The sequence below is a fragment of the Tachypleus tridentatus genome, chromosome 6 (assembly GCF_004210375.1).
Source record: "Tachypleus tridentatus isolate NWPU-2018 chromosome 6, ASM421037v1, whole genome shotgun sequence".
Lineage (NCBI taxonomy): Eukaryota > Metazoa > Arthropoda > Merostomata > Xiphosura > Limulidae > Tachypleus > Tachypleus tridentatus.
Window position 1 is genome coordinate 109,800,897 of NC_134830.1, and position 25,385 is coordinate 109,826,281.

The window sequence follows — 25,385 nt, forward strand, 5'->3', positions numbered from 1 at the left end:
AAAAAACCTTTTTAAAATTAAAACATCACCATAAAAAATTCCATGAGAATTCTGACAGAATTTCACAGATATTAAACCTTAAAATAAACAAAGAAATAAATAAAAAAAAAGGAAAATACAATTTATAAAATTTATTTTCTAGGTTAGTCAGTCTGTATTTAATGTCTAATGTTATTTAATAACTTAGTTTCACTTTAAACTTAGAAGTTATTAAAACGTGAAGCATAAAATATTACCATCATACTTTTCATGCTGCTTATAATCGACTTTCTAACCTCCCCCCCTCCAAACACACACAAGCTAAATTTTATATTACATGTACATAATCTTCACTAAAGCAGCTTACAGTTTATGATGGTTATTTGCTATTTTTAATAAGCTTATCTTTTCATGGAAAAACCTATAAATTTAAAACAATCTCAGGTCTAATTCTTAATAACCAATAAAATCATAAGCTCTCACAGATACACACAAAAATAATACATTTCAATGAGTTGAACTTGTCAATTCAACCAAGTAAGTACAGAAAAATAACTGTACTAATCATGATGTTTGACATTCAAAACAGATTTACATGTATCTTTATCAAATATTTAGGCCCACTTTAATGATTACAATTCATTTATTTTTAAATATTTCTTAACCTATTAAGGAACAAGGCAAAACATCAGTACAAGGTAAAATAGTTATATACAGTAACACACAGAGAAATTAATCATGCATCCACAATGTACATGGTGAAAATAATAAAATTTTTAACTGATACAGTATTATACTATCACTTTCATAGCACTCTCATATGCAATACTCATTGTCTAGTAGAATAAATTGTAAAGTACAATGTTTTACCAGTTCTAAGTAGTAATTCCAGAAAATATATAAACAGAAAAATATTAAGCTGACCGGCTAACTAAACAAAATAATATTACTTTAAAATTATGGTTTGGACTGAAGAAATATAATAAAAACAAATCATTAATCATCCCACCTAATATTTGAGAAAAATGACATAATGGTGGAAGACAACAGATAGATAGATCTGAAGTAATGTTTCAGTACACCTTTAATGTAAAATATTCATTGAAAAATTAACAGGAATGTAATTAAAACATGAACAGTCTAACAAGTTTTAAGTCTAGCAATAAAATATGACCAAGTAGTTGGGTATGGGGTAAAAATATATATTTAACCCCCATTTCCATATAGAGAGAAAATTGGGTGATTACATTATGATCTATATTAACCAGATTATGAACTATATTAAACAGAAGTATATTTATATACAAACTGGTTCTAAGAGGTAACTACTACGTAAACAACTGGGCATACAGTTGGAAGTAATAAATTATGAGTGGGAGTACTTGGGTCTCCATCTTTATTGATTTACTAAGTGGTTTGCTGTTGTTAGTACAGTTTTTCTCTTCAAGAATTTTACCTTTTGTAATATCTACAACCAGTGCAACTTTAATTTGTTTCTTTATAAGACATAATCTGTTATCTATCTCTACATATGTATGTTATACCAAAAAAAAAGAAGCTCTCTCTCTCTCTACATATATTTATATATACATATGTACACATATATGCATAAAAGTATTACATACATACACAAATAGTGTGATCAGTTGTAGCAAATATTTTCATTTTATTGTTAACCTTTAATATAAAAAGGTTAAAGGTTGAAATATTGTTTTCTACTTTATTTTAATAAAAGTTTTACTACTCATACCAGCTGTCTTGAGATACAGATTTGTTTCTTGTTAAGCACAACGTTGCACAATGAGTTATTTGTACTGTGGCCATTGCAAGAATCAAACTCTAAATATTAGTGTTAGAAGCTTTCAAGCTCATGTCCAAAATACCAGGAAGCATCTTGCAGGTGAAAAAAAAAAACCTTTTGTAAGCTTAAAGTAACCAGTTCAAGTATATATGACCACCAAAAGTATCTAACACTGTCAGAAAAAACAACAACAACAAAAACAGGCTCATAGAAAGATATCATTCCTAATTTCAACAGTCAAATAAAAACTTACTTGTAGCCTCTGTTTCCAGGTACTTCCTTTCCTTCATGGTCTAACATTTTTTGGTCCCACTCTCTGTGAAGATTTAAGTAAACAATTACAAGTGGAACAATGCACTGTTGTAACAAATAAAGTGTATGAAAGTATTATAATAAATTACCAAAACATATTCCAAAAAACACACAGCTATTAAATTTAACAAAACACTGACATTAAGAACATCCTTCAAATTTAATATACTTGATGAGTATCAGTATAGACACAAAAATTTGTATAAATAATATTATTAATATCACCAAAAAACTATTTATGTATTAAATTTCTTATTGATCCATTTTTGGTTACAATGTCCCTAATAACATGAGTTATAAATAAAAAATTTCAATATCATAATTAATCCCACTGATTGCTGCTGGGGTTTCTGATTCATTTTACATAAAATATGAAATTTTATACAATTTTCTTGTTCAGTTTATATTACTGAGTGCTTGAACAAGTAAAAGTCATTATTTTCCTACCAACAATAAACACATATTTTCAATAGGCACTTACCTTCTCTCACTTAATAGTTTTTCTTGTTCAGTGCTGCTTTCTACAAGTAAATTTTTTTGCATTCCACTGACCTTGAAACTTCAATGTACCCAACGATTAATGTGGTTCACTGTGTCTACATTTAAATTATCACTGTCAACCCCCCACCAAAAGGAGTGTGATATACTCTCCTGACACAAGAGATTACACAGAAAATAAGAAACAGTAGTGAGAAGCAAGGGTGGGAAGTGTAGTACCTATTGAAAATATATTTTCAGTTTATGAAAATAAAAACTTCTGATACAGTACATTACCTTTATCATATAACAGTTGAACCCCACACTGAAATGGGGAGGAATCAATGTGAGGAAAACACCCAAAGAACACCCATGGTAGAGGAACAGTCATAGAAGATCATACCACTTCTGTACCAGATACACTCTCTGTCCAATGTGGTTGTACATGTCACATAGTTGGGCAGAATCATGAAAAGTATATCTTTGCTTGGATAAAAAATACGGATGGCCTGGTTCTACATCTCAGTGGAATCTCAGAAAGTATAACCTAAGAGATGAACACATGCAAGGTCCCCCAGGTAACAATAATGGTGAGCAAAGCTAAAACAAATGTGTCCCATGGTGTAGAAAGGCTAGAAGATATCAGACCATACCTATAAGGTCAACCTCAGTCCAAAATCAGGTGCCATCACGTATATATTATATGATCCATGGTAGGAGGAAGATTCACACCACCTTCACCTGAAGTTTAAGAGACAGAAGGGAGAAAATATTATACAGTCTGACTAAATAAGGTATATGTGTGAAATCCACAACCAACGTCAACTGCTTGGAAACCCAACATCTGAGTGGCAGTAGGAAGGAATTTGGTGTGGTAGGTCACTGAATTCCAACACCAACTGAACTTATTCCACTCTGCACATCATCATCCTTAAGGTTTTAACTTCACCAAGGTGGACTGCATGAAAGAATTACATCTGCCCTGTACAACATAAACCTTTGAGCAACCACAAAGAGTAGGAAAGCATGGGGCAGAACTATATGACTGTAGAAGGATGAGAAATCCTTACCAACACGTGAGTATTTGTGTTGGTTGGTCCAGCTATATATATAAACTAAAGCCACTCTCTACAAGTTGACACCCAGACAATAGTAGGACAAGGGTATACATCTACATTGGGGAATTTAGCCTCTGCCTGAAGTAATATCGATGGGGCATCATAGCCAATCCTTGCTGTGCATCATCATCCTTCTTGGCCTAACATTACAGACATGGAGCATATAAAGTATCAGAGGGTGGTGTGCATGGAAAAGATAACCAGCATCATGTAGTCATGTTCTCCAAGCAAAAATGGCAAGAGGCAGAGCATGAAATTGTGTCACATCTGCCATGCAATATTGCCCCTCCCTCCATTGAGTCAAATACAAGAAGTCAGAGCACATGGAATATATGTGGGCCATCAGGCAGTAGATAATACAACCAAATATTACTTATGGTAGGTCATACAGTGAAGAATTTTGTGCCTGATAAACAATAAGTATAACTGGACAGGCAACACTCACCACTGAACAAGAAAAAGGAAACTTACAAAGTCACAGTTGAATTGATGCTTGAAGTATGGTGACAGACAGAAGATGTTATACTAATGAGGAAAAATGGCCACTAATGAAAGTAGTGGAAGTTTAATGAAGAAGAAATAGTCCACATGCCTTACCATGAATCTCTTCAAAAAGACAATGGAGATGAGAAGACAGGGAGAAGGTAAATTGTTATATATGAAGAGATATCATCCAGTAAAGCCTTCTGGAAGAAGGAAACAAGAAGGTATTTGTTGGACTGATAAGCTGACAAACCTAGCCTGTCTGGGTACAAGAGAAAAGATCATGTTGTGAGGAAAGGTTCCAGTGAATGAAGAGGCAGAATGGAAGATGTGTAGGCAATATAACGATGAAGATCATGAACAAGACATAGTAGTTTATCCTGCTCTAACAGGGAATAAAATTGGTAAAAAAAAAAATTCCCCTCATGAACCATCAACATTTTTTTCAGGAGTGATTGATCTGGATAAAGGAGAACATATGTGGAATGGAAAAGGGTATCAGAAATTTCAATGGCAAAAATTTCAAACAGATGACACTGAAAACATTGAGGGTATTCAGTGCCTTTGTACACTAGACACATTGTTGTTTGATATGTGGAATAGAGATCAGTTTATGGTAAAAAATAAGCCCCAAGAACTTTGCCTCAGGGACCACAGGAAGCACAAGTTCTCCAACATGGAGCTTGGGATTGGATACATATCCTGCTGGCAGCATTAATGCATGCAAACAGTTTTAGAGCATGAAAAGGTAAAACTGTTGCTGTGGTTCACTTCAGTAAATTATTGAAAGCATTCTGCAGCTTCTGCTCAACAAACCTAGCATAAGATGTGGAAGTTGTCGACACATAGACAACTTGCAACTGTAGGAAAGGAGTTTTCCATTGATGGCATTAATCTTTATAATGAAAACTGTGACACTCAAGACATGACCCTAAGGGACTCCCAAATTTCTGTGGGAAAGAATGAGAAAGTGTTGCACCCATATGGACTTGGAATTGTCCACCCATTAAAAAATGTTTAATACAAATGTGTAAATGGCCACACAACCAGTATGAGTGGAGGTCTTGTAGGATGTCATACCTCTACATAATACCATAAACTTTCTCAAAGTGAAAAGTACAAAAACAAGATATTGTCACTTGAGAAATGCTTCCATGATTGACATTTCAAGTCCAATCAAGTAGTTCACAGAGAAGCACTGCTGTCAGAACCCACGCTGGGTGGGTGAGAGGAGGTTTGATTTGAGTAACCAAACAAGATGAGCATAAACCTTTCTCTCCAAGGTCTAACAAAGACACTTGTCAAAGCAATTGGATGATAGTTTGAAGGAATCTTGGAATCATTCCAAGGCTTAGAAAAAGGGAAGAAAATAACACTCTCCTGCCAGGTCCCAATTTAACACAACCAGAAGAAGAGCAAGAGAGGCAAAAGAGAGATGCCACAGCATCTTGTAGTGAATATCATCAGGTCCGACTGATGTACTTCCAGATCAATGAAGAGCAAGCTTGAGTTCCACCAGTGTAAAAGGGAAATTATAGTCATAGAGATTATCAGCCCAAAAGGAAAGAGATGATTGCTCTGTCTGAGTCCTAATGGCTAAGAAGATAGCAGATAAAGCAGAAGTGCTAGATGCATGAAAAAAGCCTTTGCCAAAAGTACTGGCAATGCTATGGGCATCAGCAACTTCCTGGCCATTGGAGAGCAAGATCAAAAGTGGGGCAAAAGTATACTGCCCACTTACCTTCAAAATCTTTCCCATATGACTTTAAAACTGGTGGCAGATGAGATGTTAGTTGTGAGCTTAATCCACATGTGCACAGGCCTGCAGGAAAGTGACGTGGTTTGAAAGTGTGAGATGTCTATGAAAAGTATCCCAGGCCCATTTTTTTATCCTTCTGTGCCATAAGACAGGTAGGATTCCACCACAGATGAGGATACTATGGAAAATGTGTCCAGGTTTTAGGAAAAGATTGATCAGCTGATTGGACAATACAGTTATAGTTACTACTGCCACATAGTCATCTATCAATGGTTTACAGATAATAGCAGGATCAAGTCCTGCAACAGCAGTGAAAGAGGGCCAGTTGGCCTGATCCAGCTTCCACCATGGCATGTGGGTCAGATGGCACTGAGCACGGCCAGTCTCTCTCAAAATGATCACTACCCCATGGGTTACTGTCAATACATCAAGAAAATTAAGAGAAAAATGAAGGGGAACAGATAGAGGTATCAACTGCAGTAAAAGACTGACTAGGTGCATGAAAATAGGTATAAGTCTTGAAGATAAAAAGGTTATGACCCAAGACCACACGATCTATAGAATGAACTCTCCCATCAACATCAGCACCACCCTAAAAGGGATTACATCCATTAAAGTCCCCCAGAATTAAAAAGGGAGACAGCGACTGTTCATTGAGATCACCAAGGCCTGACTGATCACAAGTCTCCTCAGGAGACAGGGAGAGAGAACAAACAGTGATGGTATGACTCACATAAATATGGATGGCTACAGCCTCTAAGGATGTATCGAATGGCAAAGATAGGGTGGGCACATGCTGATCAACCAACAGTGCCACCCCTCCATGTACTCATTCAACACACAACCCGTCATTCCTATACAAAGAAAACTGCCAAAAGGTGACTGTATTGGCACACAGGATGGTAAGAATCAATTAGTGCTTTGATGTCATCTGAATTAGAATGAAAACCTTGACAGTTCTATTGTATTAAAATGGCCATAAACCAACAATTGTTTTGTATCTTGGGGCCAAATAGGAGGGTCAACCTGAGGAAACACCACAGGCCACAGCCAAATTAAGTGGATCTGGGGAGCCACTGGAAGGAATGGTGTTGAAAGAGATAGGTGTTGATTCATCAACTCTCTTAACCACGGAAGATAAAAGCTTCTTCACAAGCTTTGAAAAGGACTCTGTCAGAGATAAGGAGAGACCTGTCTGCACTCCCATGGTAAATGTGGAACAGAGTGCAGCAGCTTATATCCAAGATGGAGTGGTGGACAGTAACTTTCGAGCCTATGGGTAAGAAATGTTATGAACTGTTTTCAAACACTGTACTTCTCTTTCCTTCACCCACCTAGGGCAAGAACAAAAGTAACAGGGGTGAGAGCCATTACAATTAGCATAATGAAGGTCCATTTCACAGTTGGAGTTATCATGGCCCTTGCCACTGCAACAAGCACACATCAATGAATCATGACATTTTGTCTTCAAGTGACCAAACTGCTGACACTGGAAACATCTGAGAGGGTTTGGAATATATGGCCACACCTTGCAATTTAGATAACCTGCCTTGATGGTGATAGGTAAATGTGGAGATGTAAACATCAAAATTAGAACACTGGTCATCACCATAATTCTATCTTTGCGTGTGGAGATATGCCTCCCTGCAGAAATTCCTTAGGCGGAGAAACCAGCAAAGATCTCTGACTTGGGATGTTTTTCAAATCCCTTTCAACAATAACTCCTCAAGATGAATTCAAAGTAGCATGGGGAGTAACTTCAATGGGTATATCCCAAATTGTCTTTGAATGTAAGAGAAATTCCCTCTGTTTTGGAGTAGATGTTTCCACCAAGATGTCCTCAGAATAAAGCTTTTTGATTGATTTAGGAAAGCCAATAAGCCCTTTTAGTCCTTTCTGAATAGAAAAGGGAGACATGAGGTCTAAATATTTGTCTGATAAATAATGTAATATCAGAAAATAAGGTACAAGCATTGAATAATTTGGAGATTGTTGTTCAAAATCTTCAAGACATGGTCATTTATTTATGATCTGTTTTTATTATTTCATTTTTATTTTGGGTTGGGAGGTCTATAATAAAAAAAGAATATTACAGTGCCTACTAATCCCACTCACCATGGAACCCTATAAGAAGATGCACTACAATGCCAAACAAGGATATTGCAGCAATGCCAGGGTTTTGTGAACACCTCAAGACCTCGTTTCCAAGAATTCAAGGCCAATATGGTGTGTTAGGTTTGGATCCCTCAACAACCAAGATCCTCTCCTCAGCTTCACAGGCCACCATGTGGATGGATGTTCAGATCCCAGAGGAGGTAAACTGAAAGTACAGAACCTTCTCTAAGAGGTCCCCTCACCACTCACTGGAATCCACACTGAGGGGAAACTGTGGTGAAGGAATGGTAAACGAAACAGGATAAAAGAGATGGTACATGCGTGGATAAACCAGAACTCCTTGCAGGGGATTAGAAAAATGCCACACATGAAGAAAAAAGTGTGTAAAAGGCTGATGAAGGAAGGACGATGTAAGAGGAAAAGGTAATGAAGTAGTGGTTTGAAGCTGAAAGAAAAAAGAGAAAATCAGGGTTGTGTCAGCCAGAAAAGATCAACCAGAAAGACCTGACACAGAGTGTACTGAATGACTTCAATCACCCTAAAAAAAAGCTGCACTGGTGGTAGGCATATAGGTACCAGTTGATACAACCTGACTGTGAGCATCCACAGCTAAGGTTTGGGGATGATGAACCAGATAACAAAAGACAAGTAACTTGTTATTTAGGAAAGTGGAAAAAGCATCTAAGTGAGGAGTACCCTACTCAGGGTTGAGGGACCATTCCATAAAGTAAATTTGATCAAGTCAGGAAAGATGGTCTGCCACAAGGTTGAAGGCTCCCAGAATGTGATTATGCCATGATATCTATATAAAGCATGTAGATTCAATAAAGGAGTTTCAACGTTCAAAATCAAAGCAAACAACATGTCCCCCCACTGGTGGCTGACGATGGAGTTGTCAGAAGAGATCATATCCAATTTCTTCTGAAAAAAAAGAGAAGCAAGTGATCTAATGCACAACGTACTACCAGAAGCTCCAAGATGTTGATTATGAATGATTAACTGACATATATAAGAGACTCGAGCTGCTGAAAGTCCAGAGGAGGAAAATTACATCAATTTTAAGACAAGACAATGAGACAGTACATAACAGGGAAGGAATAGGATAATAAAAAACTCAGTATATGGACAAAAATTAACATACTTGACAAATCATGTCCGTTAAGGGTGAGAATGGTGTGGCTGATTCCTCAAGAGAGACAAGTAAATGGGGTGGAAAAAGTAAGATGTCAAAATCCTTGTCATCATAAACATGTTTCACTGGCACCAGAAGCAACTGGGAAGGTTTGAGGAAGAGGGATGATCCATGTAAAGTTTGACCTCCCAACAAACTAAAACTGATACATCTTCAATCAAAATCCTCATATAAACCTGTGTCATGATATTTGAAGCATAGTTTCACTAACAGCAGTCATGACAAAAAATTCAAAATTTGTATTCAACTGTGAATGAGCTGGGAATCAAATAAAAAAGGTTTGAAAAAAACAGTGAAACCAAAATAAAAATAAGAAAAGCTAACTTGATAATTACCCACTGTTAACAAAGAACTGGAGAAACTTGAAATAATACTTTAAAAAAAAGGTATCATGTAAATCTGTAAGAAAAGAGAAAACATCTGAGTTTGATGTCTGTCTAAGGAGAAATGAATGTTAGGCAAAATCAAATAGAGGATGTAACCTGTAACAGGAGAGTGTATTGCACTCCCATTGGTGAAAGGTTATCACAATAGCTTGTATGCAAAAACACAGTGAACCATGTTGATCATGGAGTGGGTCGGAGTTTCAAGGCTAATGGTGAGGGAAAAAATTTGAATACAAACAGCAGCAGTGGAGGTAAGGTGCCTTATTGAAAATATGTAAAATTACTCAATATTTATGATACATAATGATATCCCACCAGTAATGTATGTAATTAAATCTGTAATATGAGGGTTGAAAATAACATTATGTAGTACTACTGAACCCCTTTGATGTCATACAAAAACTAATTAGTTTGAAATCTTATTAAAAACATTTACAGCATTTTAAGAACATTTAAATTTCAAGTTTGATTTTTGATGTTTAATCACAAAAAGATTGTACTTAATCCTATCACATATATATAAACACTTACAGAGTAATCTGGGCCACCCAACTCCTTAATTCGTACCTCCCAATGACCTTTTTCACGCAATAGTTTGTTGATATCATCATTTAGATCTCTAATTCGAAATTCTCCTAGTCCAGCTGTGTAGAGTTAAAAACAATTTAGTAAGTTTCCAGAATTTAGAATTCTTACCTAAAAACACAGGTGTAAAACACGACATCCAAAAAAAAAAAGAAAAAAAAAAGGATCTCTATCATATAAAACATTCAACTCTTTCTCATGGACATCATCTAGTTGACTAAACACTTACAAAATACTTTAAAAAACTGTCTGAAAATACATTTCATGGTTGAATGCAGTCGAAAGGAACAAAGACTATTAAATTGTACAAAAGTACCCAATCTAACATTAAAGCTTAGAAATTAATGGAAAAAAGTAAAACAATTTGGAAGAACAAAATTAAGTACTTACTCAGAAAATGTGTGCACGAACCAATAAATGATACTGAATAAAACTTGAAGATTTAAACAAAAAATATCAACTGAAAAACTTATTCTAAACAAGGTTAACACTATGAATACTACTTCAGTTAGAAATACTCAAGTTTTACTCATTTATGACAGCTCAGAGAAGATATTTTTAGCTTTGTAACACACATTTTCAGTTCTTAAAATGTATTAAAAATCTCTAATATCCATGTTAATATGCTATATTTGGAACATATCACATTAGGGAAATAACCTCTTCAAAATGAAATAAACAACATTTATTTTCATGTTTTAATTTCCTAACATTAATTCTTTTGGAGATAAACTGCTGTAATCCTTATAGAAAACAACTTGTGTTATGGTGATAATTTATTTTCATTTTAGGATACAAGAGAGAAGAGGCTTAGACTGACATGTAAGGTAGGAATGCTATTTCCTACCTGCACCTGCCTGAATGATTTGCATGACCCTGGCTTTGAGGTAACTTCCACCTAACTTCACATCTTAATGTAAACTATGCTGGTGCAAGATATTATAACAGTCCCCCACCAATAAGAGGATGACACAACCTCCATGCACAGTAGCTCTTCCTATGCACTTGCACACATGATAATTGAGAAGGCAAAACAAACATGTGCACCAAAAGCAAGGACGACAGAGGAGAGGTAGGTATCTATTAGAAGAATAGTTTCAGATTAAGAAAGTGTTAACTTCCAAGATAATAACTCACCTGAAATATTTAATCTGCATGAGTTCCCTTTGGAAAGCAATTACAGGGAAGCTTAAAGAATGTGATACCTAAATCACAGGGACTCTATTGGGGACAGTTAGGAGAGACTGCATTTTGTCTTGACCATGGTCTACTGTTTGCCCAAAAAATAAGGGTAAAGAGACAAATGAGTCTGTGTAGCAGGGATGGGTAGAATGAAAGCATGACTGCTAAGCAATTGCACACAGGCAGTCAGCAGGCCAATATGTATAGTGTTGTTGGGGTACTTTCGGGCTGTACCTTGTGTGTTCATCTCAACTCTACTTAACAGACTACAGCTGTAAGAGGAAAGCACTTGAGTTATGCAGTATGGTTTAATATAGTGTATGCTAACTTAGATTCCACTGAACAGACTCTGGAGCTAAACTGGGTCCAATGGTCAAAGAGGTTGTCTTTCCAAGTGGTTGAAGACTGAGAAGAAAAATTAGTCTGTGGAGAAGAGTATATAAGTGCAGCAGAAGAGGGTGCAAGACACATCCTTAGTACAAATATCCAAAAGAAAGTAATCATGAGGGTGGAGAGCTTTTAAGTCATGAAGTTTGTTCTGTATAGTGTCTGCTCACCTCAACTCTACAGAAAAGACATTGGCTGCAGGATGAGGGTAAGTAACTGGATCCCCATCAAATCTCTAATTGCAATGGCCTTTTACTGGTGAAAGTGCAATAGGTAACTGTGAACTCCTGTTTTTAAAAGACAGCAAACATGAGCCAAAAAAGAAGGCAAAACATTTCCCTAGTGCTGCTTTTTTTTCCATAACAGTCTAAGGAATAGGTACAGTCTGAATTATACAACTGAGTATACCATAATATATGCTTACCACAAGGATGCCTCAAGTGGTTTTTGTAGAAAATCCCATCTCACTGGAATACCTCATTTTGGTTGAGCCAGGGTGGATGGTATGAGCTCTTTCTGTTGTCCTGACTCAATGTGGATTCTGAGTTAGTGTACCTTGGGAGACAACACAAGTCACCTAGTGGGATCCTATGAAATTAAAAAGGGACTTTGAATAAGAAATTGTATGTATTCTTGTCAAAGACAGTGGGGTGATTATAGAATGGTGGCAAGTGGAAACCAAAATCCACAGGGAGACATAACAGCCAGATGATGTAAGTAAGGAAAGAAAAATGTGAGAAGAGTCATCCTCATGCCTGTATGGAGGATCTTGTTCTAGGTCTGGTGAAGATGAGATACAAGAGAATAAGAACTGAGAAGAACTGAGTGAAATGAAATGTTAATTAGCCTGCAAACATCTGCATCCAGAGATGAATTGATGGAGTCAATGGACTCATTCAGTAAGGAAGGAGAGAGGTCCCTGAAAGAAAAGGAGTCCCAGGGTAGGGACAGACAAAGATCTGGAGCTCTAAAAGGGAGAGGTCTGTGATAGGAAACACTGAATAACCCAAACAGAACACGGGAACTGCACTAAGTCCAATGATCAAAGAGGTGAGAGACAGAAGAAAGGGAGATAGGAGAGAAAGTATGGTTGCCTTCCTAAGTAGTTAATGTCTAAGGAAGAAAAGTTTGGTCTGGGGAAAGGAGTATATAAGTGACTGGAAGAGGATGTCAGAAGCATCCATAGTATGGACATCCAAAATACACTAATCAAAGGCAAGGTGAAAAGGAAATAAGTCTGGAGAAAAAAGTAGTAAACAATACCAAAATGGGATATGCAAAATCATACAACATCTCATTAGTCAGACAAGAAGCACAGAGAAGAAAAAAAGGACAGAGGAAGAAATATCTTGTAATAACAGGAAAGGTAATGCCATGGAATAGGCTTCCTGATATCTAGTAAAGGCAGAGACTGAAAACCGACAAATACTGGACGAACAGCCAGGTAAAAAGGTGGTTTGCAACAGCCAGGATGAAAGGAAAATGCCCCAATGACAAAACAAACTACCATTGCTATTAACATACAAACATAGTGAAAGAGTGACATGAATCAGACAACTCCCATGCAAGAAGATGGAAGGGAAGGTGACTCTTGAGGAAAAAAGGATTTGAGAATGTGAAGAAAAAGATAAGGGAAGACTGGTAGAAAAAAGTGGTTCTCAACATCAAACAAACCAAGGCCAAGATCACTAGAGATATGCCAACAATAGGGTCTGACAAGAAAAGTCTTGTGTAAAGGTGAGGATATGAGGGATGAAACAAGAAGGGGAATAGTCATATAGAAAGAGCTAAGTCCAGGTCTGCTTAAGAGTATCAACATTCAGTATCAAAGGATGAAAAAGAATGAACCAGAAGAGAGAAAGCTTGGAGTTAAGAATGATGGCAAAGGCATCTTTGAAGGGCATGCTCAACCAAGGGGAAACAGAAAAACACAACAAAAGATCTATGAGTATAAAGACTACTCCATTGGTAGAATGCAGATTGGCCATGAAAGATGGTTCGCATCAAGCTTTTACCTCAGCAAATGACAGACAAGACGACATATCCAATGGGAATGGACCCAGAAGAGTATGTCCAATTTCTAAAAGCAGTGTCATGGAATGGGTGATTCTTGGAGAGTTTGTGAAAAAAAAATACAGAAGTCACTCAGTGGAGCATGAAAAAATGATCTATTAGTATAGACAGGAATGCAAACACGCCCAATAAAATTCAAGAGCACACTGATATAGAGTGAACACTTTTTCTGTGTCAAAAGCCAAAAGTCATACCCTCATCTACAGATGTGCCTCAATCAGAGAGGAATGTATTGGTGAAGAGTTAGATCCAGTTTGAAAGTTAAAAATGGAATGGTGGAAGTAGTATGAGCATGGTCCAGCCACAAAAATAATTCCTCAAAGAGAATAATGAAAATGATGGAAACATGAAGGACCCAAGAAATAAAATTGCGAATTCACAAGATCCACGGGAGTAGATGCATATGTGCACATACCAAAGGAATGAGAGGTTCCAGGAAAGCCAGAGTTCTCAAAAGCAAAAGAGGCAATCATGCAAGTAGAGACTGAGAAGCAAAATTACATCAATACATCAGAGTTCACGTGCGAAGTGGAGAGGGTTGAACTCAATCAAGACAACAGACTCAGAAAAAGCCCAAAGTACAGGTGAAAAGGAACTTAAATCTTATGACAAACTCTCCCAACTGAGAAGCCTTCAGTAAAGAAAGGGAGGTTTGAGAAAAGGAAACCAACTGAGAATGGCCAATATAAGTCAACTGTACATAATACAAATGGAATGCCAGCCCAGGGCTGTGAATATGGTGATTGAAAGGCCCTCACAATACCAATGAATATGAAAGAGGCCAAGAATGAGAAAATAGGTCAAGAGTTATTTGTAGAAAGGTATCCAATACATCGACTATGGGTACCTACAGGGTCATACTCTGATAGTTCCTGTCAAGAAGGGCAAAGAAAACTGAAATAGGAAGATTAGGGGTAGATTAATCTAGATGAAGAAGGAGTAAAGGGCAAGTTTGAGAAAAAAAGAAAAATATGGGAAGATAATGAGGACTGAAGCTATGTAATATCAGTCTAGATCACTAGGGAGAAATGAACATCATTGAAAGCATCCTGACAAAGAAAGTTGCCCAATGAACATCACACACACAAGAGGGAGAAAGGAGTACAGTAAACAGTTGCAAACCTGACTCAGTGAGTCCTAATATCAAAGGAACAACATAACGATAGTTGGAGCAGAAGTAAAACAGGCTGAGCTGGCAAAGAGAAGGGAACAAATATTGCACTTCTACAGAAACCCCACATGAATCACGATGAAGTACCTCATCAAAGAGATAGGCAGAGATGGGAAAGAGAGAAATATAGAAGACTAGTGGAAAAAAAAAAAGAGGACAACATAGTGAAAATAGGGAATGAGAGAGTGAGGTAGGGAGCCTGATTTCCAAGCTAACCAAACAGACATCAAGGAGAAGAAAAAAGGAAAGGAAGAAAGTTCACAAGTTAGAGAAAGAGCCACAAACATGAGGGAAAAGAGACATTTGGGTTGCCATTATAAGGTTAAGATTAATCCCAAACAGTAAGCTACTACCCACAGCAAGTCAAGTTAAAAAATGTAATTTTGACTGACAAAAGTAGGAAATACATGGTAATCCAAAAAATATTGAACAAATGCCTCAATGGTTAATAATCTTACAGGAACCAAAGTAAAAATAAAGCCTGTATGTGAGTTACTTCATTCACTCAGGTCAAAATATAAGTCACCATCATTTAAGAAATCAGGATAAAATAAATTGGTCAGTACCACTTTAAGGAAAAAAAATGGCATCTCTATAATTTTGTGTGGAGATAAATGTTCTGTGTGGCATGGTTGCATACATATTTTTAACATAAACACACCTACTTATTATGAAAAATGTGATTGTTACAATGGGTTTTAATATGTTTAATACAAATCAGCCAGAAAATATGTGCATTTAGCATCAAATACAGTAAAATACGAAACATTGTTCACTCCTCTTCTAGTGCTTTCTCTACCAATACCAGCTGTTTTTAAATATACAAGAAGAAAGATTAGGTCTTATGAGAGGTGCTAAAAGAAGCAAGAATATCCAAAATATGAATAATGCTTACTGACCGGTAGCTGACCACATGTTTGAAGGCAGTTGTGTAATTGAGTGTAGGAATGTAGAGGTTGTGCTGAGATATTGGATATATTTATTTATATAGGTATAAATGTGTTCCTTTGTATTGGTTTATTTTGGGCTTGAGTTGTTGTATAAGTAAGGCTTCTTTAATTTTGTGTTTATTTATGTTTGTTTCTTTATTTAGTATTTGGGTGTTTTCTGTGGTTATGTTGTGTTTATTTGATATGCAGTATTCAAAAACGTGTGAAGGTGACTTTTATGTTCTTTGAATTGGGAATGTCATATCTTATTACTAGTTTTTGCCAAATGTTGGTTATTTTTCTGCTGATGTCGGGAATATATGGTATACAGCAGCATATGATTTTGTGATTTTTTAAATCGTGGGGTATATTTACTTTTGTTAGTTGATTTTGCTTTTTGTCTAGGTGTGTGCATATAATGTTTTCTACGATTTGTGAAAGAAACTTGTTAATGTTGATGAAGTATTGTTTTATTTTGTTTAATTCATCATCAATTTCATCTGGTGAGCATAGTTTTATAGCTGTGTTTATTTGGTTTCTTTGTATGTTGAGTTTTTGTTTTGTTTCACGTGCTGAGTCCCAAGGAATGTATAGTCCAATATGGGTGATTTTTCGGTGGATTTCTGTTTTAAATTGTGTACCGGTTCTTGTAATTTTGAGGTTAAGAAATGATATTTGATTACTTTCTTCCTGTTCACATGTGAAGTTAATGTTTGGATGCATAGAGTTAATGTGATTGAAAAAATTAAGTGTGTGTTCTGTAGATGTGAATCCCACAATCATGCCATCTACATATCTGTACCAATATAGTGGTGGATGTAATGCTGTGTCAATTACTTGTGTTTCAACTTGTGTCATAAAAATATTGGCTAGATCTGATGATATTGGATTGCCCATGCTTAGGCCATTTGTTTGTATATAGTTGTGACTGTTGAACATGAAGTTTGTCTTCATCATGGTGAATTCTATGAGGATTGCTGGGAATGTCTATTGATGGGTTAGAGTCTTGGCTATAGAGTTCTAAGGCTATCTTGCAGGCTTCAGTGGTTGAAACTTCTGTAAAGAGGGATATGACATTGAAACTGGCCATTAAGGCTTTATAATTATGTTGATTAAGGTTAGATTTGAAATTAAAGGAGTCTTTGATGAATGAGCTGGCTGATGTTATACATTTGGAGAATACCCATGCTATGTATTTACTAAGATTGTAATTAAACAATTCACATGTGGACATTATTTCCAGCAAATCAAATAAACACAACACAACCATAGAAAACACCCAAACATTAAATAAAGAAATAAACATAAACAAATGCAAAATTAAAGAAGCCTTACTTATACAACAACTCAAGCCCAAAATAAACCAATACAAAGGAACACCTTTATACCTATATAAATAAATATATCCAATATCTCAGCACAACCTCTACATTCCTACACTCAGTTACGCAACTACCTTCAAACATGTGATCAGCTACTGGTCAGTAACCCTTTCTTTCTTTGTGAACCTGACGATGACTGAAGAAGGTCGAAATGTTGTTCGCTCCTCTACTAGTGCTTTCTCTACCCATACCAACAGTTTTTAAATAAATAATTTTCTCTACAAGTGGGTTTTTTCGTCATCACGGATTAATCTTTATTCTGTCTCATTTCAAGTAGGTTAGGTGAATAAAGTATGGATGGTGACGGGGAAAAGGGTGCAAGTAGTGAGCATGGTGAAGGTTGACATAACAGTACTGTGCTAATGTTGGTGGTGATAAGCCAGGTCTTTCAAAGTGAGCCAAGAAAGTTCCAGTTTGAATCATTCACTGTACCAATAAAGAACTCAGCTATAACCTGACTACTCCAAATGAAACTGAATCTTGTTGAGATACCTAAATATATGTATTTTAATTCTCTTTGTTGTTATGGAGAGAACAGTTACCTTAAAGTAAGGAACATGTGTAAAAATACCAGGAATATATATATATGTACCCTGTCCTTTTAGATGGTTATGTTGAATTTCAAAGAATTTGGTCATAAAATCTTGCCAGATGTTGTCTATATTTAAGTGCAGATTTTTTGTATAAAGCTGCCACACCCAAATTGTTATCATACAAAGTCGAAAATTAGAGAGATGTGATTGATCAAAAATGCATAATAGAATTTGTCCTTTTTTGTGATACCAATAGATCCGATATTGGTGGTTTAGCTCGTGGACTAATGCCAGTTCCAAAATTCAGTTAAAGATATAAACAAAAAAACCTAAAGGCCAAATGTTTTTGAAAAGTAGGCCTTTCTTCATTATGGGTATTAAGAGAAAATCATCAGGACCCAAATTTTATGTTGTGGCTCTCAGTTTCTAAGCATTAAAAATCCCAGAATTCATAAAACAAAAGTTGTTGGCATTCTGTTATTATTTATGAGTCATAATATTAAATTCAGTTTAACAACCTTGAATTTATCAAAAATAATAAAGAGAAGTCATAATGACAATATTTCAATCATATGTATATATAAACAAATCAAATTCAAAAAGAGCTTTAGTTACTTGATTACTTTTATGACATTAACTGATTTAATTATAATTTCAGTTCACTATCAGAAAATTTGGTGGGGATAAGACCTTTGAGTGAGTAACTAAATTTTGGATAGGTTCTAAAATTGTGTTAATCATCCAATAATAAATTAAATATAGAATTTGACTTTTTTTTTCAGTACTATTTGAATATCAAAATCTACTAATTACACTTTTGCTCAGTGATATAAACAAACACGAAAGGCAAGAAATTCAAGGACATTGTCACACTAAGGAAAAGCTTCTGTGTCGATAGAGGTAAATCCACTTATCACACCAAACAATTATAAAAGTAGGATAAATCCAATTTTTGTTCTGTTTTTGACTTCAAATATAACTTTAAATTAAAGATGATTATATCTTCATTACTTTGTTAAATGGAGATGATAAAGGACTAGTTTGATAAATATTAGAAATGGGATGAACTTTTCTCTTGAAAAATGGAAGGTTAACAAAAGAGCAAATATTCTGTCAATAAATATTATAGTAGGAGTGTCTTGACGTAAACATTAATAAGACAGTAATTAATCCAAATCAAATGGCTAATTTATAGTTGGTTGATGTTTATTGACACAAAGCAACTAGGCTATCTGTGTCAAACAACTTGTAAGAAAGTAAAATTATTAAAATACATAAAAAGGAATCATGTTATAACAAAACAAAGACTAATTTTTGAATTAAAAACTTAAATCGAGTTAAAAAAGCTAATGGTCCTTAAAAATTTAAAAACACAACTGAGGTGGACAGTGTCACCGTCACCAATGACACTGTCCCATTTCAAGGGTGAATCGATGGTAAAAATATGTCTAAAATGTTGCCATTGCTCGTAATTGTAACTATTGTGACTTGGGTTTCACATAGGCCACACACTGATGCATCAGCTCCAAATAAAAGATAATGATGAGTTAAAAACTGTGATTAATGTACAGCCTAGCCAGGACAATTTCCTCCTTCCGATTCTTACAGAAGCAAGATGGCCAAGCAGCAATATAATTGATCTGGAAAAGCTTGTTATCACATTGCTCACTCCAAGTTGACTGCCAAATGCATGGAACAGACATAACCGTGATAGCACCAAAGCAGACAGACTTGGCTGTGATGTCAGTGAGCTCGTACCCACAAATATCAATGTGGCCTGGTATCCAGAAAAAACTGGATAGATGTAGATGATAGAGAGAAATGGGCCAGTAAGTTTTGAATATTGATGAGAATTGATGTGAAGTGATTCCAGGGCCAGTAGAGAGTTAAGCAAGTTGGTATAAATAGTACAATTTGTGTACTGCATAGATTCTGTGTAATCCAGGGCAAGTGAAATGGCATAAAATTCAGCAGTGAACACAGAAACTGCAGAGGGTGTGTAATCACCAAACCACAACATACCATGGCAGATCCCACATAGTCACCTGATTTTGAATCATCTGTATAAATGGGAATAGAAGGATGGTTTGACAGATGTTCAGCAAATAGAAGATGGTACTTTTAATCAGGATTACCCACCTTCTTCAGATGACTCAAAGAAAGGTCACATTTGGAAATGATAATAAGCTACAGTAGGATGGTACCAGTGGATACAGCAATGTTTTCCAAGGACAGACCCAATTCATCCAACTGCGCCTGCATATGAAGGCCAAAATGAACAATGGCAGACCATTTATTCTGAAAAAGCATTGCCCACTGAGGAAGAAAAACACAACCCCAGATGTAATGCTGTGATAAGGATCAAAGTTTTGAAGCATACAGTTATAAACGACATAGGTATAAAAGGGTTTCACAAGACTCAGTGTACAAACTCTGGACTGGAGAAGTGTGGAAGTCCCCGTGTAGAGCCAAAGCTCTTGATGGTTAACAGTGTCCAACATCTTCAAAGCTGAGGTCTTGGCAGATCCATAGACCAGAGACCCATAGTCCAGTGTTGATTAAATGAGGACACAATAGATTTTTAGCATAGAACTTTAATCAGCACTCTAAGAGGTTGAAAAGAGGGCATGGAAAATGTTAAGTGCTCTTGTACACTTAACATATAGCTGCTTGATGTGAGGAATAAAGGTCAGCTATGGTCAAAGATAAGCCCCAAGAATTTTGCCTCAGAGACCACAGGAAGCACAACTTCTCCAAGATAGAGTGTGGGATCAAGGTGAATACCTATTGGCAGCAGAAATGCATGCAAACAGTTTTAGACTGAGAAAAGGTAAAACTTTTGCTGTGGTTCACTTCAGTAAACAATTCTGAAGGCAGTCTGTAGCTGCCATTCAATAAACCTCATACTTAATGATTGACATGAGATATGGAAGTTGCTGACATAGAGCCCATTTGCAAATGTAGGGAGGAGATGTCCACTGATAGCATTAATCTTAATAATGAAAATTGTGACACCCAAGTTCCTGTGGGAAAGAATGGGAAAGTGTCGGTCCCATACAGACTTGGAATCATTGGTTTAAGAGGGTGGGATACCTACAGAAGATATCCCAGATGTGTTTCTGAGCCTTCAATGCCATGTGGCAGGCAGAATTCCACCAAAGACAAGGATACTGTTGAAAATGTGTTGAGATTTTAGGAATAGACTAAGCAGTTGCTTGGTGAATACAATTACAGTTACTACTGCCACATAGTCATATATCAATGGTTTACAGATGATGGCAGGATGAAGTTCAGAGAGCACAATGAAAGAGGGCCAGTTATCTGGTCCAACTTCTATTGAGGCACATGGGTCGGGTGGCATCGACCACGGCCAGTCTTTCTCAAAATGATAGGAAAATGACCACTGTCTTATGCTTTACTATCAACCCTCCAAGAAAAGTAAGAGGAAAGTGAAGGGAACCAGATAGAGAGAACAATAGCAGTAAAAGACAGACTAGGTGTGCATGAAAATAAGTATAAGAACCAGTATTGAAGAAAGGTTGTGATTTGATAGCATACACACAATATCTGTACCAACCCAGAGAGGATTGTATCCATTAAAATCCCCCCGGATTAAAATGGGAGATGGTAACTGCTCAATGGGGAATCAAGGTCTGACTGAACATATGTCTCTTCAGGAGACAGGTAGAGAGAACAAATAATGATGGCACAACCCAAGAAAACGCAGATGGCTAACCAAGGGTGTACTGAATAGCAGAGATAGGGTGGACACATGCCAATCCACCAGCAGTGCCATCCTTCCATTCACTTTCCCATCACACAACCTGTCATTTCTATTGAAATAAAACTGCTGAAAGGTGACTATATCAGCAGGCTTCAGAAATGACACACAGGATGGTAACAATCAATCAAATCCTTAATACCACCTATACTGGAACAACAACCCCGACAGTGCCACTGTATCAAAGTGACTATTTTTACTTATGTGATGGAGAATGAGACAGGGAGCCCTTTTGTTTTCAACCAATTTTTTTCATTATTGGAAAAATGTTTATTAACCTCCATGAATCCTGCCCTGGGTCAAGTAGGCAGATCTCTGTCTTTGGACAAAGATTCCTGCAACTGAGGGTTTGAACAGATAATTGTTTTACATCTCAGGGCTGCAGAAGATGATGGATTCAAGGAAACACCTAAACCCCAAACCAAAGGAAGTGGACCCAGCAGTTTTTGGAAGAAAACATAGATTCATTAACTCTTTTAATCATGGAGGGCAAACATCATAATTCCGTCTTTGCAAGTGTAGATTGACAGTACTGCAGAAACACCTTGGCTGGACAAACCAGCAAGGATCTCCAACTCAGGAATATCCTTTAAAACCCTCTAAACTATAACTTCTTTTGAAAAATTCAAAGTTGCATGGATATATCCCCAATGGCTTTTGATTTCTAGAGAAGTTTGGTATGTTGTGGTGAAGACGTCCACCAAAATGTTTCTAGAGCATAACTTCCTTACTAACGTGGGGAAGGGAGCAAGTCCTTCTAATCCCTTCTGAATAAGAAAGTTAGGCATCTGCTTTAAGGATTTCTTGGATAAGGAATCTGTAATTAAAAGTTGAGGTACAGAATATGACTGTGATGGTGACTGTACAACAGTCGTCCACGCATGGTCATTTTCTGATTATCTGTTGTCTTTTTCAATTTCTTCATTCTTATTTTTTTCTTGAATGGGGGTATCCATAATAAAGGCAATACATTTCAGTGCCCACTGATCCCACCCACGATGAAGCCCTATAAGGGGATGCACTAAAATGTCAAACAAGAACACTGCAGCAACACCAGGATATTTTGAGCACTATACCCAAACACCGGCATCACGTACAATGTCCATAACACCTGTTGAGAATGTCCAACACTGGTACTTGGTTGATCCCTAGTGCAAGTGGACCAGCCGAATGACAATGGGGAGGAACACACCAAAGGCTGCCTGTCTACAGGAATTCAAGGCCAAATTCGTGTGTTGGGGTTGGACCCTCAATCACCAGTATCCTCTCTGCCCTTTCATGAGTCGCCACACACGGCAAGCACGTGGGTGGATGTTTAGATTGTAGGGGAGGTAAACTGAAAGTACAGAACCTTCTCTGGGGGGGTCCCATCAACATGTACAGAAACCCATGTCAAGGAGGACTGGTTTATGTATTTTATTGAGATGGATATCAGGAAGAAAACCTAATATGAATCATACATAATTGTAACTATCAAAATGTACATTATTTTTCAAACTCAAAGAGAAAATGTATGCATACAATCACACAAGGTTTATATTTGATCTTACCATTTTGTATTTGAGCCACCTTTTTTGCAATTTCTCGAATTATTTGCATTCTCCATTTCTCGGCCTTGGGAAGATCACTACATTCTGAAGCTAAAAATGGTCTCCTTTCTTGAAGTCCTTTGCCTTGGTCAGCAAGTTGAGCTGCCCGCCATCGAGCAAGCGTTGTCCTGAAAATTATAAAAGCATTTAATACATTAAATATAAATCATCAAGTATAAGAAAATATTTATGCTAAATAAACAAGTTGGTTGGTTTGATTTAGTGTTTTATGGCACAAAGCAGCTAGGCTACCTGCGCTAAACCTCCAGTAAAAAGGTAAAAATATAGTAAATGTAGTAAAATACAGAAAAGGAAATGAAGGTAAAACAAAACATCATTGAAAAACAGAAAAAGCATAAAACCAATGTTGACACCTAGTTTACAATGTTAAGAGAGAAAGCAGAGTAGGAGAAGTTGTAAAGTAATTTCTCCAGCAAAATGGTAATGATCATAACCTGCCAGGAAGACTAACAGAACCACCGTCAGTCACTTGAAGTTGGCCTTTTCAGTCCTGGTTCCGGGTTATGTGTCATTACAGCCATTATCAAAAAGTAAAGTAATAAAAGTTTTAAAAGACATGTAGCAAAATTGTAATAACAATTTGCCAAATGTCTGGTAAAAAGGTAAAAGTAAAGTAAATGTAGTAAAATTCATAAAAGGAAATGAAGGTAAAAACAAAACAGCAATTAAAAAACATAAATGGCATAACACCAATGTTGATATCCAGTCTACAATATTAAGAGAGAAACTACAGTAATAGAAGTTGTAAAGGACTTTCTGTAGCATAATGGTAATTATCATAACCTGCCAGGAAGACTAACAGGTAGGTACAAGAACCACCATCAGTTACCTGAAGTTGGCCTTTCCAGTCCTGGTTCCGAGTTATGTGTCAATATGGCCAGTGTGAAAAAGTAAAGTAATAAAAGTGCAGGAAAATTGTAATAATACCTTGCTAGGATGACTAACAGGTAGTTCAAATGGATAGTTCAAACAGCAGCATTAGTCACCTGAAGTTGACCTTTCTAGTCCTGGTGTCGAGTTATTTAATGTCATGTCCATTTTCCAATTTCAAATTGAACTAGAGAGATTGAGACTCTTTAAAGAGAACCACAATTAAAAAGGTGTAATAAATAAATACCAAACACTTAAATGACATTAAAAAGATTAATGACCATTAAAAAACTAAAAACTTTATCAAGATGGACAGTGTCACCATCATCAATAACACTGGCTAATGTTATGGACAAACCTTGGGACAGAACACGTTTAAAATAGTGCCATCGTTGAGAGTCGTAATGATGGCAAGAAAGTAAAATGTGGCTTACAGTGATTTGGGTGTTACACAAACTACACACTGGTGCATCAGTTACAGATAAAGGAAGAATATGAGTTAAAAAACTGTGACCAATGCGTAGTCTAGTTAGAACAACTTCCTTCCTTCTGAACCTTAGGGAAGCTAGATGGCCAAAGTCTAATATCTGGTTTTATTTGAAAAAGCTTGTTGTCGCATTGCTCACTCCAAGTTGACTACCAGCTGGCACGGAGCCAAGCCTTAAATACAGGACCACAGTCCATGCACAGAATAGGCACAGTAATGATAGTGCCAGAGCAGATAGATTTAGCTGCTGTGTCTGCAAGCTAGTTCTTGTGAATACCAACATGGCCTGGTATCCAGAAAAACTGGATAGAAGTAGATGTTAATGAGAAATGGGCCAGTTGGTTTTGAACATCAGCAAGAACAGGATGTGAGCCAACGTGAAGAGATTCCAGGGCCAGTAGAGAACTAAGCAAGTCAGTATAAATAGTGCAGTTGGAATACTGCTTAGCTTCAATATGATCCAGGGCAAGAGAAATGGCATACAGTTCAGCAGTGAACCCAAAAGCTGTAGAGGGGATTCTGCGCACAACCACCAAACCGCAACAAACCATGGCAGAGCCCACAGAGTTACCTGATTTGGAACCATCCGTATAAATTGGAATGAAAAGATTGTTCAAAAGATGTTCAATAAATAAAAGACAGTACTTCTAATCGGGGAGTATCTGCCTTTCTCAGATGACTTAAAGAAAGGCCACACTTGGGGACTGTAATGAGCCATGGTGGGATGGGCTGACCAGTGGATTTTGCAATGTTTTCCAAGGACAGACCCAATC

The 25,385-nt window shown here is 36.7% G+C and overlaps 1 protein-coding gene across 1 annotated transcript in view; it reads right to left on the reverse strand.

The window, feature by feature from the left end:
• LOC143253290 (pre-mRNA-splicing factor ISY1 homolog) overlaps positions 1-25,385 on the reverse strand; it is a 56,621-nt gene that overhangs the window by 20,459 nt on the left and 10,777 nt on the right. Inside the window, 4 exon segments of the mRNA XM_076506913.1 lie at positions 2,034-2,083; positions 2,085-2,096; positions 10,154-10,266; positions 23,196-23,362. Coding sequence (XP_076363028.1) covers positions 2,034-2,083; positions 2,085-2,096; positions 10,154-10,266; positions 23,196-23,362 — 342 coding nt within the window.